The 15401-nt window shown below is 31.6% G+C and overlaps 1 protein-coding gene across 1 annotated transcript; it reads left to right on the forward strand.

Moving 5' to 3' along the window:
* Positions 1–7117: 7117 nt before the first annotated feature.
* On the forward strand, positions 7118–8293 carry LOC133034434 (uncharacterized mitochondrial protein AtMg00810-like). The gene has a single exon (XM_061109521.1). It carries the CDS (start codon positions 7118–7120, stop codon positions 8291–8293), a length of 1176 nt encoding a protein of 391 aa, XP_060965504.1.
* The last annotated feature ends 7108 nt before the right edge of the window (positions 8294–15401 follow it).

The raw sequence follows: 15401 nt of genomic DNA on the forward strand, positions 1-15401 counted from the left end.
TATTTTAGCAACAACAACCTATATGTATCTATAATCAAATTAAACACATAGGCTCACACAGGCACACTTTGGATGAGTCCTATCATGTTGCTAGGTCATACACAGATGAAAGAAGATTGTAAAATTTACCTGTTACAAATTATTAACTTGACCAAGGGAGGCATCAGATCATTAGATCTGGCAAAAAGTAACCATGGCTATTTGCAATCAAGTAATAATAGGTTTTGAAAACTTACAAACAAGCTAAAACACATACTCCTGCAACAGGGTTAGCTGGATAGTTGGAAGTAGGATTTATTTAATTTTAAATAAATAATTTCGAATAAATAAATAATTAAATTAAAAAAAATTTAATATTCGAAAAATAATTTAAAAAAAAATTAATTTCGGAATTTAAAATTAAATTTCGAAAATAAAAAAAATTTAAAATTAAACCTACTTTTTATCTTATATCTATTTAAAATTACATGATTATAAATATTTATTTTAAATTTAAATAAGGTCAAAATATCTTAAAAAGATTTAAAAAAAATCTTAAAAGATAAGATATTTTTAAATATCTTAAAAGATAAGATATTTTAAAATATCTTAAAAGATTTTATAAATATCTTAAAAGATATTTTTAAAATATCTTAAATATCTTAAAAGATATTATCAATATCTAAAAAATCTGACCTTAAATTTAAAAAAAAATATAATCAAATTTAAAAATAAGATAGATTTTTAAGCAAAAAAATAAATATTAATTCTATTCGAATTCAAATTACACTAATATCTTGAATTAATTTTAAAAAAAAATTAAATTAATTCAAAATGATAATTAGAATTGAATTAGGAATAGTAATAGTATATATACAAAACCATACAAAAAATTGGAAGTTAATTCCATGAAAAAGTATGAAAAATTGAAGAAAAAGGAAAAAATCCGAAACTGTACGGACAGTTCTCATGGATCGTGTGAAACTATCAAGATGTACTCGATTTTGTCAAATCTTCAAAAAATCATAACTAATTCAAATAAAATCCAAATTGAGTTCTGTAAAAGGCTAACTTGCTTAATTTTTTCCATACTATCCAATAAAAATAATTCCAGAAACGAAATCACAATTATTTTTCACGAAAATTTCACAAACATCAATCAATCATCAAATAACACTCAATACAACATGATACCATCCAAAGAACATACAAACAATCGTTTTAAAGTCCAAATTTCTTGCAAGTAAATCAATTACCTTGGCTCTGAGGCCAGTTGTTGGAAATTATTTTACCAGGATCTTAGATCTACTCACAAGTATGTTTATTAACATCCTAAATAAGAACTTTCTAAAACGATAAATTAAACACATATAAAGTTTAAGAAACCTTACATTGGTTGCAGCGGAATTAAATGACTCCTTCCGTTCAGATATCTAGCCCTTGATTCCTTTCTGTAGCAGAGCATTATCAATATCTGAACCTGGATCTCTTTCTCTGAATCTTTTATGCTGAAACTCCTTTGCTGATGATCTTTCTTCACGATCTTCCTCACTATGATTGAGGTATCACTTGCTGTGTGTGGGCACTACTCATACACTAAGAAATTTCGAAATTTCAAGAGGGAAGAGAAAGAAGAAGTGGCAGCTAAAGATAGGGAGAGAGAAAGGCTCAGGTTTTTCTCTGAAGGAAAAATAGAAAATTTTAGTGTAATTTTCCTGAAGCCTTCACTATCTATTTATAGCATTCCACTAGGGTTAGATTTGAATTATATGGCATTAAAATAATGAAAAAATCAATTTAAATTTCCTACAAAAGTGGCAGGCCATACACTTAGTGGATTGGGCCTTGCTTTTTGCAATTTTGCAATTTTAACACCTTTTGTATCTGATTTTCTCAAAAATGCCAATTTCCTAATTCAAACATTTAAATGCCAATTCTAACTATTTAATAACTATAAATAATTATTAAATAATATTGTCATTTATCATATTTATTAATTGAACCATACAAAGTATCATAATTAACAAATATGCCCCTATTAACTCTTTCTTTACAATTTCTCCCTTACTTAGTGAAAAATTCACAAATAGACATAGTCTAATTTGAGAATTATAATTGATTAATCAAAATCAATTACATGAGTCTTACAAGCAATATTATCTCAACTAGTGGGGGGACCATGGGTCTATATAACCGAGCTTCCAATAAGTAGATCAAGAATTTAGCACTAAAATTCACTAACTTATTAATTCTTCGTTGAATCCACGCATAGAACTTAGAATTGCACTCTCAGTTATATAGAATGCTCTATATGTTCCACCATATAGACACATCATTAGTTATCCATTGTTATAATCCTAATGTGATCAATGATCCTCTATATGAATGATCTACACTGTAAAGGGATTAAATTACCGTTACACCCTACAATGTATTTATTCCTTAAAACACTTGACCCCGTATAAATGATATTTCAGCTAATGTGAAATGAGTACTCCACCATTTATGTTCGTTTGGTCAAGCTCGAAGGAGATCATCCTTTGCTTACTATTCGCCAGATAGAAGCTATAGATTCCATGTTTATGATAGCGCTCCCACTCAATTGCACTACCGTGTTCCCAAAATGTACGTATCACCCTGACCTAAAAGTAGGCTTAACTAACAAATCAAAGAACACGAATAGCCTTTCAAGATTGAGCCTAATCATATCAGGATTAAGATCATTTGATCTAGGATCAACTAGGCGATATTGACTTGAATAGATTTTACGGTAAGTTTAATTAAATCTAAGTCAAAGTTCAATATCGGTCCCTTCCGATGCATACTCCATGCATCCAACCTGAGCTTTACTTTAACCAATGTTCTGGAAAGAACATAGTATTTCTCCAAATACAAGTAAACTCTTGTTGTAGATTATCATATCAGTAAAACCCTGTGTCTGATAAATCTAGGAAACTTTATTCACATAGTCATGTTTACTTTCCAATGTGTTGACGGCACAATAAACAGGATCAAGTATGTGAAAAGGGTTTCAGATGAATTTATACATTATGTACATATAATCATGAAATAAATCATGTGAACCATGCAACATTAAATGTTATTTCTGATCTATATTAATAAACAAATCTGATTATATTGAAATGAGTTTTATTTAGGGCATAAAACCCAACAGTACTTCCACGGGAAATACAGGTATCATACGATCACATAGTTCTGATCACATAGTTCTAGTTCTCCTCTACATAATTCTTGGATTGTGGACACATGAGCTATTAGGCATATTTGTTCAAATATGAAACTTTTTCAATATATGTGTAAGATACCCTCAATTAAGCTCATACTTCCTAACCATGATTGTTTGATTGTGAACCAAAGGGGATCTGTCAAGTTAGAAAATAAAATGATCTTAACTGATGTACTGTATGCTCCCACATTTAAGTACAATATCATATCCGTAAGCTATCTCACTAACAAGTCTGCCATTTCTGTTCTTTTTCCTCTGATGGATTCACTATGCAGGAAAATGTCAGCAAGAGGATGATTGGAAGCGGCAGTTTTGTCAAAGATCTCTACATTCTTGACAATACACCTAACTCTAGTCAAATTCTTTCTGTTGCTGCTGAGACTTGGCACTCTCGTCTTGGACATTTATCTCACAAACGATTAAATCTCCTCAAAGATGTTTTGAACTGTAAAGTTTCTGATTTACACAAAGAAATACCATGTTATGTTTGTCCTGTTGCGAAACAGAGAAAACTTCCTTTTCAAAGCAATAATACTCTTTCTAATAAAGCTTTCGATATTATTCACTGTGATATTTGGGGACCCTACCACATTGTATCACACACGAATCACAGATACTTTCTTATTTTAGTGGATGACTTCTCTAGATTCACATGGATATTTCTTCTACAGCATAAATCTGATGTTAACTTTGTCATACCTCAATTTTTTACTTACATTCAAACTCAGTTCAATCAAAGTTTCAAAGTGTTTCGTTCTAATAATGCTCCACAACTTGGTTTTAAGGAGCTATTTTCAAAGCACGGTATTTTGCATGAGTTTTCATGTGTTGAAACGCCAGAGCAAAATGCAGTCACTGAACGAAAGCATCAGCACCTGCTGAATGTTGCTCGATCCCTGCTGTTCTAATCCAAAGTTCCCATAAAATTTTGGAGTGAGTGCATATTAACTGCTGCGTACTTAATAAATAGAATTCATACACCGCTGTTAAAGAACAAAACTCCATATGAATTGTTATTTGAAAAGTTACCAGATTATCAACATCTACGCACCTTTGGATGTCTCGCCTTTGCATCTACTTTATCTTCTCATAGAAGCAAATTTCCCCAACATGTGTCTTTATGGGATATCTCCAAGGAATTAAAGGATATAAGCTATACAACATCAGCAACAAACAAGTTTTTGTTTCTCGAAATGTTGTTTTCCATGAAAGGATTTTTCCTTTCCAAAAACTTAACACTGAGGATACCAACATAGACCCCTTTATCCAAACTGTTATTCCTAATTCTATGATTTCTAACATACATGTTTCTGAGTATCCTGCAGGCAATAGTACTGTCATAAGCACACCGACTCTAGAAAACAATGCAGATGTTAACGATGAACATATACAGCAGGAAACAACAAACACAGATGCACAAGAAGCACCTGAAGCTCCCCCTCAACAGCCATCTCAAGAAGGCGCAAGAAGATCAAATCGACAGTCCAAACCACCAAGCTACCTAAGAGATTTTGAGTGTTACTCACTCATACAAGACAACTCTTCCACACCACATAATATTGACAAATTTATCAGACTCTCACAAAGCCTTTACTTTTGCAGTCTCTTCAGTCAAAGAACCGAGGACATATTATGAAGCCATACAAACAATAGCTTGGTTGCAAGCCATGCAATGTGAACTAAAAGCTCTTTCGGATAATAAAACTTGGACCATTGTCCCTCTTCCTGCCAACAAAAGAGCTATAGGATGTTGATGGATTTACAAAATAAAATACAATAGTGATGGAAGCATAGAAAGGCTTAAAGCTCGACTTGTTGCACAAGGTTACACGCAACAAGAAGGGCTAGACTTCTTTGACACTTTCTCTCCTGTGGCAAAGATGGTCACACTTAAACTTCTTCTTGTTATTTCTACTATAAAGAAATGGAACACTCTACAACTTGTTGGGTTTTATGCCCTAAATAAAACTCATTTCAATATAATCAGATTTACTTATTAATATAGATCAGAAATAACATTTAATGTTGCATGGTTCACATGATTTATTTCATGATTATATGTATATAATGTATGAATTCATCTGAAACCCTTTTCACATACTTGATCCTGTTTATTGTGCCATCAACACATTGGAAAGTAAACATGACTATGTGAATAAAGTTTCCTAGATTTATCAGACATAGGGTTTTATTGATATGATAATCTACAACAGAGTTTACTTGTATTTGGAGAAATGTTATGTTCTTTCCAGAGCATTGGTTAAAGTAAAGCTCAGGTTGGATGCATGGAGTATGCATCGGAAGGGACCGATATTGAACTTTGACTTAGATTTATTAAACTTACCGTAATATCTATTCAAGTCAATATCGCCTAGTTGATCCTAGATCAAATGTTCTTAATCCTGTTATGATTAGGCTCAATCTTGAAAGGCTATTCGTGTTCTTTGATTTGTTAGTTAAGCCTACTTTTAGGTCAGGGTGATACGTACATTTTGGGAACACGGTAGTGCAATTGAGTGGGAGCGCTAACATAAACATTGAATCTATAGCTTCTATCTGGCGAATAGTAAGCAAAGGATGATCTCCTTCGAGCTTGACCAAACGAACATAAATGGTGGAGTACTCATTTCATATAAGCTGAAATATCATTTATACAGGGTCAAGTGTTTTAAGGGTAAAATACATTGTAGGGTGTAACGGTAATCTAATCCCTTTACGGTGTAGATCATTCATATAGAGGATCATTGATCAAATTAGGATTATAACAATGGATAACTAATGATGTGTCTATATGGTGGAATATATAGGGCATTCTATATACTGAGAGTGCAATTCTAAGTTCTATGCGTGGATTTAACGAAGAATTAATAAGTTAGTGAATTTTAGTGCTAAATTCTTGATCTACTTATTGGAAGCTCGGTTATATAGACCCATGGTCCCCGCACTAGTTGAGATAATGTTGCTTGTAAGACTCATATAATTGGTTTTGATTAATCAATTATAATTCTCAATTTAGACTATGTCTATTTGTGAAATTTTCACTAAGTAAGGGCGAAATTGTAAAGAAAGAGTTTTAGGGGCATATTTGTTAATTATGATACTTTGTATGGTTCAATTAATAAATATGATAAATGACAATATTATTTAATAATTATTTATAGTTATTAAATAGTTAGAATTGGCATTTAAATGGTTGAATTAGAAAATTGGCGTTTTTGAGAAAATCAGATGCAGAAAAGATAAAATTACAAAATTGTAAAAAGTGAGGCCCAAATCCACTTGTATAGGGCCGGCCACTTTTGTAGGAAATTTAAACTGATATTTTCATTATTTTAATGCCAAATAATTCAAACCTAATCCTAGTGGAATGCTATAAATAGATAGTGAAAGCTTCAGGAAAATTACACTTTTCTTCTGACTTCTTCTGATTCAGAAAAACCTGAGCCTTCTCTCTCCCTATCTGGCTGACCACTCCCTCTCTCTTTCTTTCCTCTTAAATTTTGAAATTCTTAGTGTAAGAGTGGTGCCCACACAGAGCAAGTGATACCTCAACCATAGTGAGGAAGATCGTGAAGAAAGACTTTCAGCAAGAAGGAATTTCAGCATCAAAGATTCAGAGAAAGAGATCCATGTTCAGATATTAATAATGCTCTGCTACAGAAAGGAATCAAGGGCTAGATATCTGAACGGAAGGAGTCATATTATTCCGCTGCACCCAATGTAAGGTTTCCTAAACTTTATACGTGTTTATTTCATCGTTTTAGAAAGTTCATATTTAGGGTGTTAATCAACATACTTGTGAGTAGATCTAAGATCCTAGTAAAATAATTTCTAACACAAGTTGATGTTAATAACGCCTTCCTAAATGACGATCTTAAAGAAGAAGTTTATATGTCTTTACCACAAGGACTTACACTTCCTTCCTCTCTCAATGCAGGTGTCAATCTTGTGTGCAAATTGCACAAATCAATCTATGGATTAAAGCAGTCCTCACGGCAATGGTACAATAAATTGTCTGATGCTCTACTCCAAGAAGGATTCAAACAGTCTCAAGCTGATTATACTCTGTTCACTAGAGGATTCGATGATACTTTCATTGCTTTACTTGTGTACGTTGACGATATAATCATCACCGGCCCCAATATATCTATATTGCACCAGTTGCAAGAATCTCTACACCTCAAATTCATACTCAAGGCTCTCAGAGATCTCAAATATTTCCCCGGATTTGAAATTGCTCGCGCAGAAGAAGGATTATTCCTATGCCAAAGGAAATACACCCTCCAACTCCTTGAAGATTCTGGTTTCATGGGTAGCAAACCTTCCAAGACACCTATGGATCCTAAGCTTAAGTTGGATAATGAACATGGGGAAGCATTGGACAACCCATCACATTATAGACAGCTTGTTGGAAAGCTTCTCTACTTGACTCTATCTAGACCCGACATAACATATGCAGTAAATTCTCTTAGCCAATTCATGGCAAACCCCCGTACCACTCATCTTCAAGCTGTCAATCACCTTCTTCGCTACATCAAAGGGAATCCTGGACAGGGACTCCTCTATTCAAAGTCTTCTTCCTTGCATCTTTGTGGGTTCTCGGATTCAGATTGGGCATCCTGCCCCGTTACACGACGCTCTACAACGGGATTCTGCATATTCTTAGGAGATTGTCTCATTTCCTGGCGTACCAAGAAGCAACCAACAATCTCGAAGAGCTCAGCCGAAGCTGAGTACCGTGCCATAGCTACTACAACTAGTGAAATTACTTGGCTACAATATCTCTTACACGACTTTGACATACCACAACCTCACCCTGCTTTCATATACTGTGACAATCACTCTGCAATACACATTGCCAATAATCCTACCTTCCATGAAAGAACCAAACATATAGAGTTGGACTGCCACTTCATCCGTGATAAGATCAACAACAATACAGTCAGACTGATTTCCATTTCCAGTGCTCTACAACTTGCTGACGCATTCACCAAGCCTCTAACTTCACCAATTATGGGAACTCATATTTCCAAGATGTCGGTTTACGACATACACTCTCCATCTTGAGGAGGGAGTATTAAGTTTTACTGGTTTAGGTTCTGTTAGTTTAGGTCCAGTTGGCTGTATCTTATTTGTATCTCTGTTATTGGACATTGTAAGTTAGTCTTTTAGTCTGTTAAGTCCGTTTTCTGTTATAACGGTTTTTTAGTTAAAACCGTTGGTCCCTAACTTCTTGGTCCTTATCTGCACTGAGGTTCAAGCTATATATAGGCTTGCCTCTCTTTTGTTCTGTAATTAATGAAAATTCCCTTTTTTCTTTTTCTCAATATTATTTTGTGTTAATTTCAATTTATTTTAATTTTATTTTCATAATTTTGTTTAGATCATGTATTTTTTTTACTTTTTTCTAATAAAATGTCACATGAATTTTTTATTTAATTTTTTTTATAATATTTGAAATATTATTTATTTTTGTTTGATAAGTATATTTTTCAAGAATATGAATTGAAAGAAAAAAAAATTAAAAAAAAAACTAACGTAATTAAAATATATATTTTATGTAAAATAAAATTTATTAAAATGGAGTGTATTTATAAATTTTTTGGATGCAAATATTGTTGGAAATTATTTACTAGGATCTAGATTTGCTAACAAGTTTGTTTCATTAACATCCTAATATGAATTTCTAAAACAGTGAAATAAACACATATAAAGTTTAAGAAACCTTACATTGGGTGCAGCGGCATATAATGACTCCGTCCGTTCAGATCTCTAGCCCTTGATTCCTTTCTGTGGCAGAGCATTATCAAGATCTGAACCTGGATCTCTTTCTCTCCTTCTTGAGCCCGATTCTCCTTCTTGTTGATTGGATTCTTCACGGTCTTACACAGTATGATTGAGATACCACTTGATATGTGTGGGAACTCACTCTATCACTCAAGGGTATGAAAATTTGAAGAAGAAATGAGAGGAAGTGGTTTCGGCCTAATAGAAAGAAAGCTCAAGCTTCTGAAAGTGAAATTTCATCAATCTGTTAAGTGTGAGCCATCACTATCTATTTATAGGTAACCATCTAGGTTTAGGTTAGATTTAATTAGCATTAAAATATTAGAAAAATAAATGGTAAAATCCATGCATAGTGGCCGGCCATGGGTTGGATAATGGGCCCACTTTGCAATTTTGCCATTTTGTCATTTTCCCATCTCATTTTCTCAAAAACGTCAATTTTCCAATTTAACCACTTAAATGCCAATTCCAATTATTTAATAACTAAAAATTAATTATTAAATAACATTGTCATTTAATATATTTATTAATTAGTCTTAATAAAGTCTCTTAATTAACAAATAAGACTTAGGATCTCTTTGCTTCACATTTAAGCCCTTGCTTAGTGAAAATTCAACATTTTAGTAATTTCATTGAGAGTTGTAGGAAGCTTTCTAAAAGAGGAAATCATAAGAAGTCACATAATATAATGGTATTGTTATTCGTGATCTTGAGCATGTGACACGTGGCATATAGAGGAAGAGATTAGCCTCATAATCTCGCTAATTAAAATCCCACATTGTAATCTTATCATGAAGAAGCTTCACAAAACTAGGAACAAGTCAATATTGAGAGATAAGTAGAAGTCATCCTTGCCTTATCCTAGCTTCCCAGACACAGAAGACATATTCTCTCTCGGACCTAGAGTGTTCCAAATATGGAAGCTTGCCCAGGTGATACCCGAATGGGTACTCAAAGGGCCTATCGCGGATATTGATCGCCCAAGAGTATCGCAGACGTCTACCTTTGGTGCAATCTGGATCGCCTAGTGACATATATGCTTTTTCTGACATAGGATCAGATCTTGTCCCCTGTGCAGGCATGGTAGTGCTCGCACCTCATCCACCTTTTTGTCAGACGGTTATATTAGACGTCTACTTTTAAAGGTGAAACCTTTTGGTGACACAAGCCCTCTACTTTTAAAGGTTAAACCTTTGAGCGACACATGTCCACGACGTATAATGGTCCCCAATTGTCCAGTTGCAATATGCACGAGCATAATTGTTTCCAAGAGACCTAATAGTTAGCTCTCTTGTGCATGTTATTTACTTTATTAGTGGGCTTTTAGTAGAAACCCTAGGCGGGTCATGGGCATGTCCATACCCGCCCTTAGCCTACAAATACACTTCTATATCCATACAAAGGGGGGATCATAACAAAATTAGCCAAAGCTTTGGCAACATTTCTCTAAGTCTTATTCTTATTCAAGAGAAACTGAAAAACATACAGAGTTAGGGTTTCCTGCAAAATATTGCAAACACATTAAAGACGGCCTTAGAGGCTAATAGACTGACTCGTGGACTAAGGTTAATTAATACCTGAACCACGCAAAAATCTCCATCTCATTAATGTTGGGAATATTTTACCAGGATCTAGATTTACTAACAAGTATGTTGAATTAACATCCTAAATATGAATTCTCTAAAACAATGAAATAAACACATAAGGGTTTAAGAAAATCTTACATTGATTGCAGCGGAATATAATGACTCCTTCCATTCAAGATCTCTAACCCTTGATTCCTTTCTGTAGCAGAGCATTATCAAGATCTAAACCTGGATCTCTTTCTCTCCTTCGGGTTTGGTTACCACCGTCTTACTCACTATGATTGAGTACTTGACTTGTTATGTGTGGGCATGGCACTCTTTCACTATGGGTTTCGAATTTGGAAGAACAATGAAGGAGGTGAGAAATCACTAAGGAAGGAACTCTCTATTCTAGGTTGGTTGAATAGTCAAGTTGACAAAAAGTTGGATGAGCGAGAGCATCATGTTCCCTTTATAGTGTTTCAACTAGGGCTAAGGGCTGAATTGTATGGATTAAAAAAGAATAAAATATTGGGCAAAAATCCACTTCATCACTACTACAAAAATGACTTTTTGCTTTAGTTGTAAAATGACACAAAAACTTTTTGCTTCGGTTGTGTAACCCGACGTAATAACAAGAGACGCAAATAGTCAACTTATTTGCTTCATTTCTGAACCGACGTAAAAAAATTTTTAGCGTCAGTTTTGGAATGAAGCAAAAAACATAGCTTCAAATTATAATCGAAGCTCATTAGAATATAGCGTCAGTTATAACTTGACACATAATGTTACGCAATTTTTCTTTTTTTACTTTTTGTGTCGGCTATAAAGTGACGCATTGCTGTAGGTAGGAGAAAATTGTAAATTTCTTTGCAATTTTCCCCACCTACATTTTTAGACATTAAAATTGGCTTTCATAACAATATTTATATGACTAACAATAACATTTATAATATAATAATGATAATTAAATTTTCCATGTAACTTAGAAATGGCCGTACACAATAATGGACCAGTTTCTAGTTAGATTTTTGCCACTTTATTTCAACCACTTATTCTTCTTTCAATAATACTATATTTTCCAAATCAATCCTATAAATGCAAAAATTATTTATTTAATAATTATAATTAATTATCAAATAAATTTTCATTTATGTAATTTATTAATTAGACCATGCAAAGTCTCTTAATTAACAAGTTGACCCAAAAACCTCTTTTCTTCACAATTAAGCCCTTGCTTAGTGAAAATTCATAAATAAGACATAGTCTAATTTTAGAATTATAATTGGTTAATTAAAATTAATTGATTGAGGCTGCAAGCATTATTATCTCAACTAGTGAGGGGACCATGGACCTATATAACCGAAGTTTCAATAAGTAGATCTAGAATTCACCAAGTAAATTCTCTAACTTATTAATTTCGCCTTGTGCCACTATAGATTTGGAATTAAATAGCACTCTCAATTATATAGAACGCTCTATATGTAACACGATATAGATACGTTATGATTATTCATTGTTATAATCCTAATAGTCAAAGATCCTCTATAGATGATCTACACTGAATATGGACAAATTTACTGTTCTACCCTTCAATGTATTTTATCTTTAAAACACTTAGCTACCTATAAATGATATTTCAGTAAACAAATATAAAAATTGAAATGAGATCTCAATCATTTATCTCTATCAAGCCAAGCTCAAAGAAAATCATCGTTTCACTTCTAAATACTTATAGAAGTTATAGATTCTATATCTATGATCAGCACTCCCACTCAATTGAACTACCATGTCCTTAATCTGTATGTGACGAGAAGATCCAATTGGTCGACTTTAACGAACAAATTGAAGAACATAAATAATACAACTAAGATTGAACCTAACCATATCAGGATTAAGATCCATAGACCTAAGATCAACCATTGATATTGACTTAGAAATTAAGATATAACGGTACGTTTTTGATATCTTATCCAAGATCAATATCGGTCTCTTCTAATGTATACTCCATACATCCGATACTGGTAAACTTTGTCAATACCCTGGAAAAAGGACATAACACTTATTCAAGGTGTAAGTATACCTTATCGCTGATTATTATGTTAGTCTAAATCCAGTGAATTGACAAATCATGGGAATTAAACTTTTGAACATATAATCATGATTATATTCCACTGTGTTGACGACACTATAATCATGAAAAAATATATATATATTTATATATGTTCTGGACTTAATAGAATTTATACATTAAACATAATCATGAAATAAATCATGTGAACCATGCAACATAGAATGATTTCTGATCTTTTATTAATTAATAAATTTGATTATATTGAAATGGGTTTTATTAGGGCACAAAATCCAACAGAAAGCTCATAAGATAGAATGGCCTTGACTCTCGCCTAAATGGGACAATGCCGAATTCTAGTCTTGATCGAATAAAAGGTTGCTAGAATGGTATCCATTTTAGATGAGTTGACTACTCTATTGAATGTATGATATCTTTGACTCTTACCTAAACGGGACACTGTATCAGTTTGTTGGAAACCTTGGAAATTATTTAAGATGTGTTTCTTTTGTATTTTCACATGTCTTTCTTACTTGCTGGATGTATGATAATTTTTTTATGTGTGTGAATTTATATTGAATCATGTTGTTTTCTGCTATTAATGTTGTAGTATAAATTTTAAATCTTCATTGTTACTCTAACTTAGTTTGTTGTTTTTAATGGGACAAATTTCAAAGGATTGTCATCCGTTAGATAAACATAATAATGTTAGATCTCGACAGATAAGTATTTATAAATGCAACATCTAGTTGTACATCCAAAGATGACAACTTAGACTAGTATTTACAATATGAAATAATACTTTTACTCCAATTATAAAGAGAAATTCTTTATCTGTACCTAATTATAAATAACGATCATGACAGGTAACTGCATATAAAGAAGGAACTTATTAATTAAATTATATTTTAAAAAAAACGTCAACATGAGATTTAATGACATCATAACATCAGTATTAATGACCCAATAATCCCTGAAGAAAAGCTTATTAGTTATGTTACTTAATTACCACCTACAACAATGGCTATTTAGTATTTATAAGACCCGAACTTAAATATTTGTGTTATCTGAATTTTAAGAAGGAAATCTATTACTACACTTTTACTTTCATAAATATATAAAAATGACAAATTTTTTATATTCTTATAGATTTGCTTTTTTTATATATATATATTATGAATTTTTTTTTTTAATAAAATACGGAGTGTTGTTTTCGAAAAAATATTATTTTAACGTTGCTGTTGGAGGAAAACAACATAAAAGTAAAAAAAAATAAGTGGAAACATGTAAAAAAAAAAAAAACCAATTTTAAATGCATTGTGTAAATTTTACTTAATTGAGTACACTTAAAATATTAATTAATAATTAAGAATGAATATAATTAAATAAACTATATTGATTTGATATAATAAAAGTAGTTAAGAGCACCAAGTTGACTATAAATAGCTTATATAGTTCTTTTCTCCAAATGCGTTTGGTTAATTTCTTCATCGACCCATGCCACTTTTTCTCATATTTATCTAATTAAGATAACTATGGTTAATTAATAATGAAACTAAAACTAAAGTACCCATATTGAAAGAAAATGAATATATATATATATTTTTGGTCAGAAAGTTGGTTAATGTTTCACTCCTATTAGATATAATCCATATAATAACTAATAGGCTGCTCTTTAACAAGTCCGCCCCATGTTACTGTATTGTTTTCTTAAGCTATAAATATATGACCATTTTTATATATATAATAAATACATATATGAGCATTGTTATGATGTTTATCATTAACATTACCATGAAGTCATTTTATAATTAGTTAATAATTTTTTATAATATTTATTAAAATAAAAGAAATAAAATTGATATTAAATTATACCAATAATAATATTACACCTCATAATAATATTAGATAAGATAGATGTCCTTTATATATATAAATACCCAATTAAGGATTATATTTTTACTTTATGTAAAGCTGCAATAAGTTAGCCACCAACCTAACAGGAAAAAAATCAATGCAAATAAGCGTTCTAAAATTTTATTTCATTCTAATGTTAGCATATTTTGGCATATTGACCATTTTATGTAGATCTGGTTGGCTGGTTCCCTTTTACGTCAAGTAATCTCTATTGTTACGTGAACTTTCATTTTCTTCCAAACCTTCTGTTTTTAAACATGAAATATATAAATAATATACATTTTTAATTTTATAATATACTGCTTTACACACACTTGCTAATTACAAAATTCATTTTCCATTTTCTTGGAAGAAAAAAAAAATCATTTTCCATTTACATAAAGAGATGTTTGAAAGTTACTGTATCATATGATGTAGTTATTATATACCTACGTATTAATTAAGATGATTTATTTATATTGTCATGGTTGGCAACATCCAACATAATTAGAATATTTTTAGTAATTACACAATATAATTAACATAAACGATTTATTATGAAAGATTAATATATATATAAACAAATATAAAGTGTCGTGGAATTATTACTAATTATAAATAATTTGTACTAATATATAGCTTAAGAAGCATATATATATTATTATTTTTTTTTTTTTTGAAAGAAGCATATATATATTATCTAATTTAGAAAGAAAAAGAAACTTTAACTTAAAAAACAATGTTGAATAAGTGGTCCCATTGTTGGCAATTCCAAACATGTATATATGAGCTGGCAACTCAACAAGGAAGTAATAACATCTAATATACCATAAGCACATCTCTATTCTCTTGTATA

The sequence above is a fragment of the Cannabis sativa genome, chromosome 2, assembly GCF_029168945.1.
Source record: "Cannabis sativa cultivar Pink pepper isolate KNU-18-1 chromosome 2, ASM2916894v1, whole genome shotgun sequence".
In the NCBI taxonomy this organism is placed as follows: domain Eukaryota; kingdom Viridiplantae; phylum Streptophyta; class Magnoliopsida; order Rosales; family Cannabaceae; genus Cannabis; species Cannabis sativa.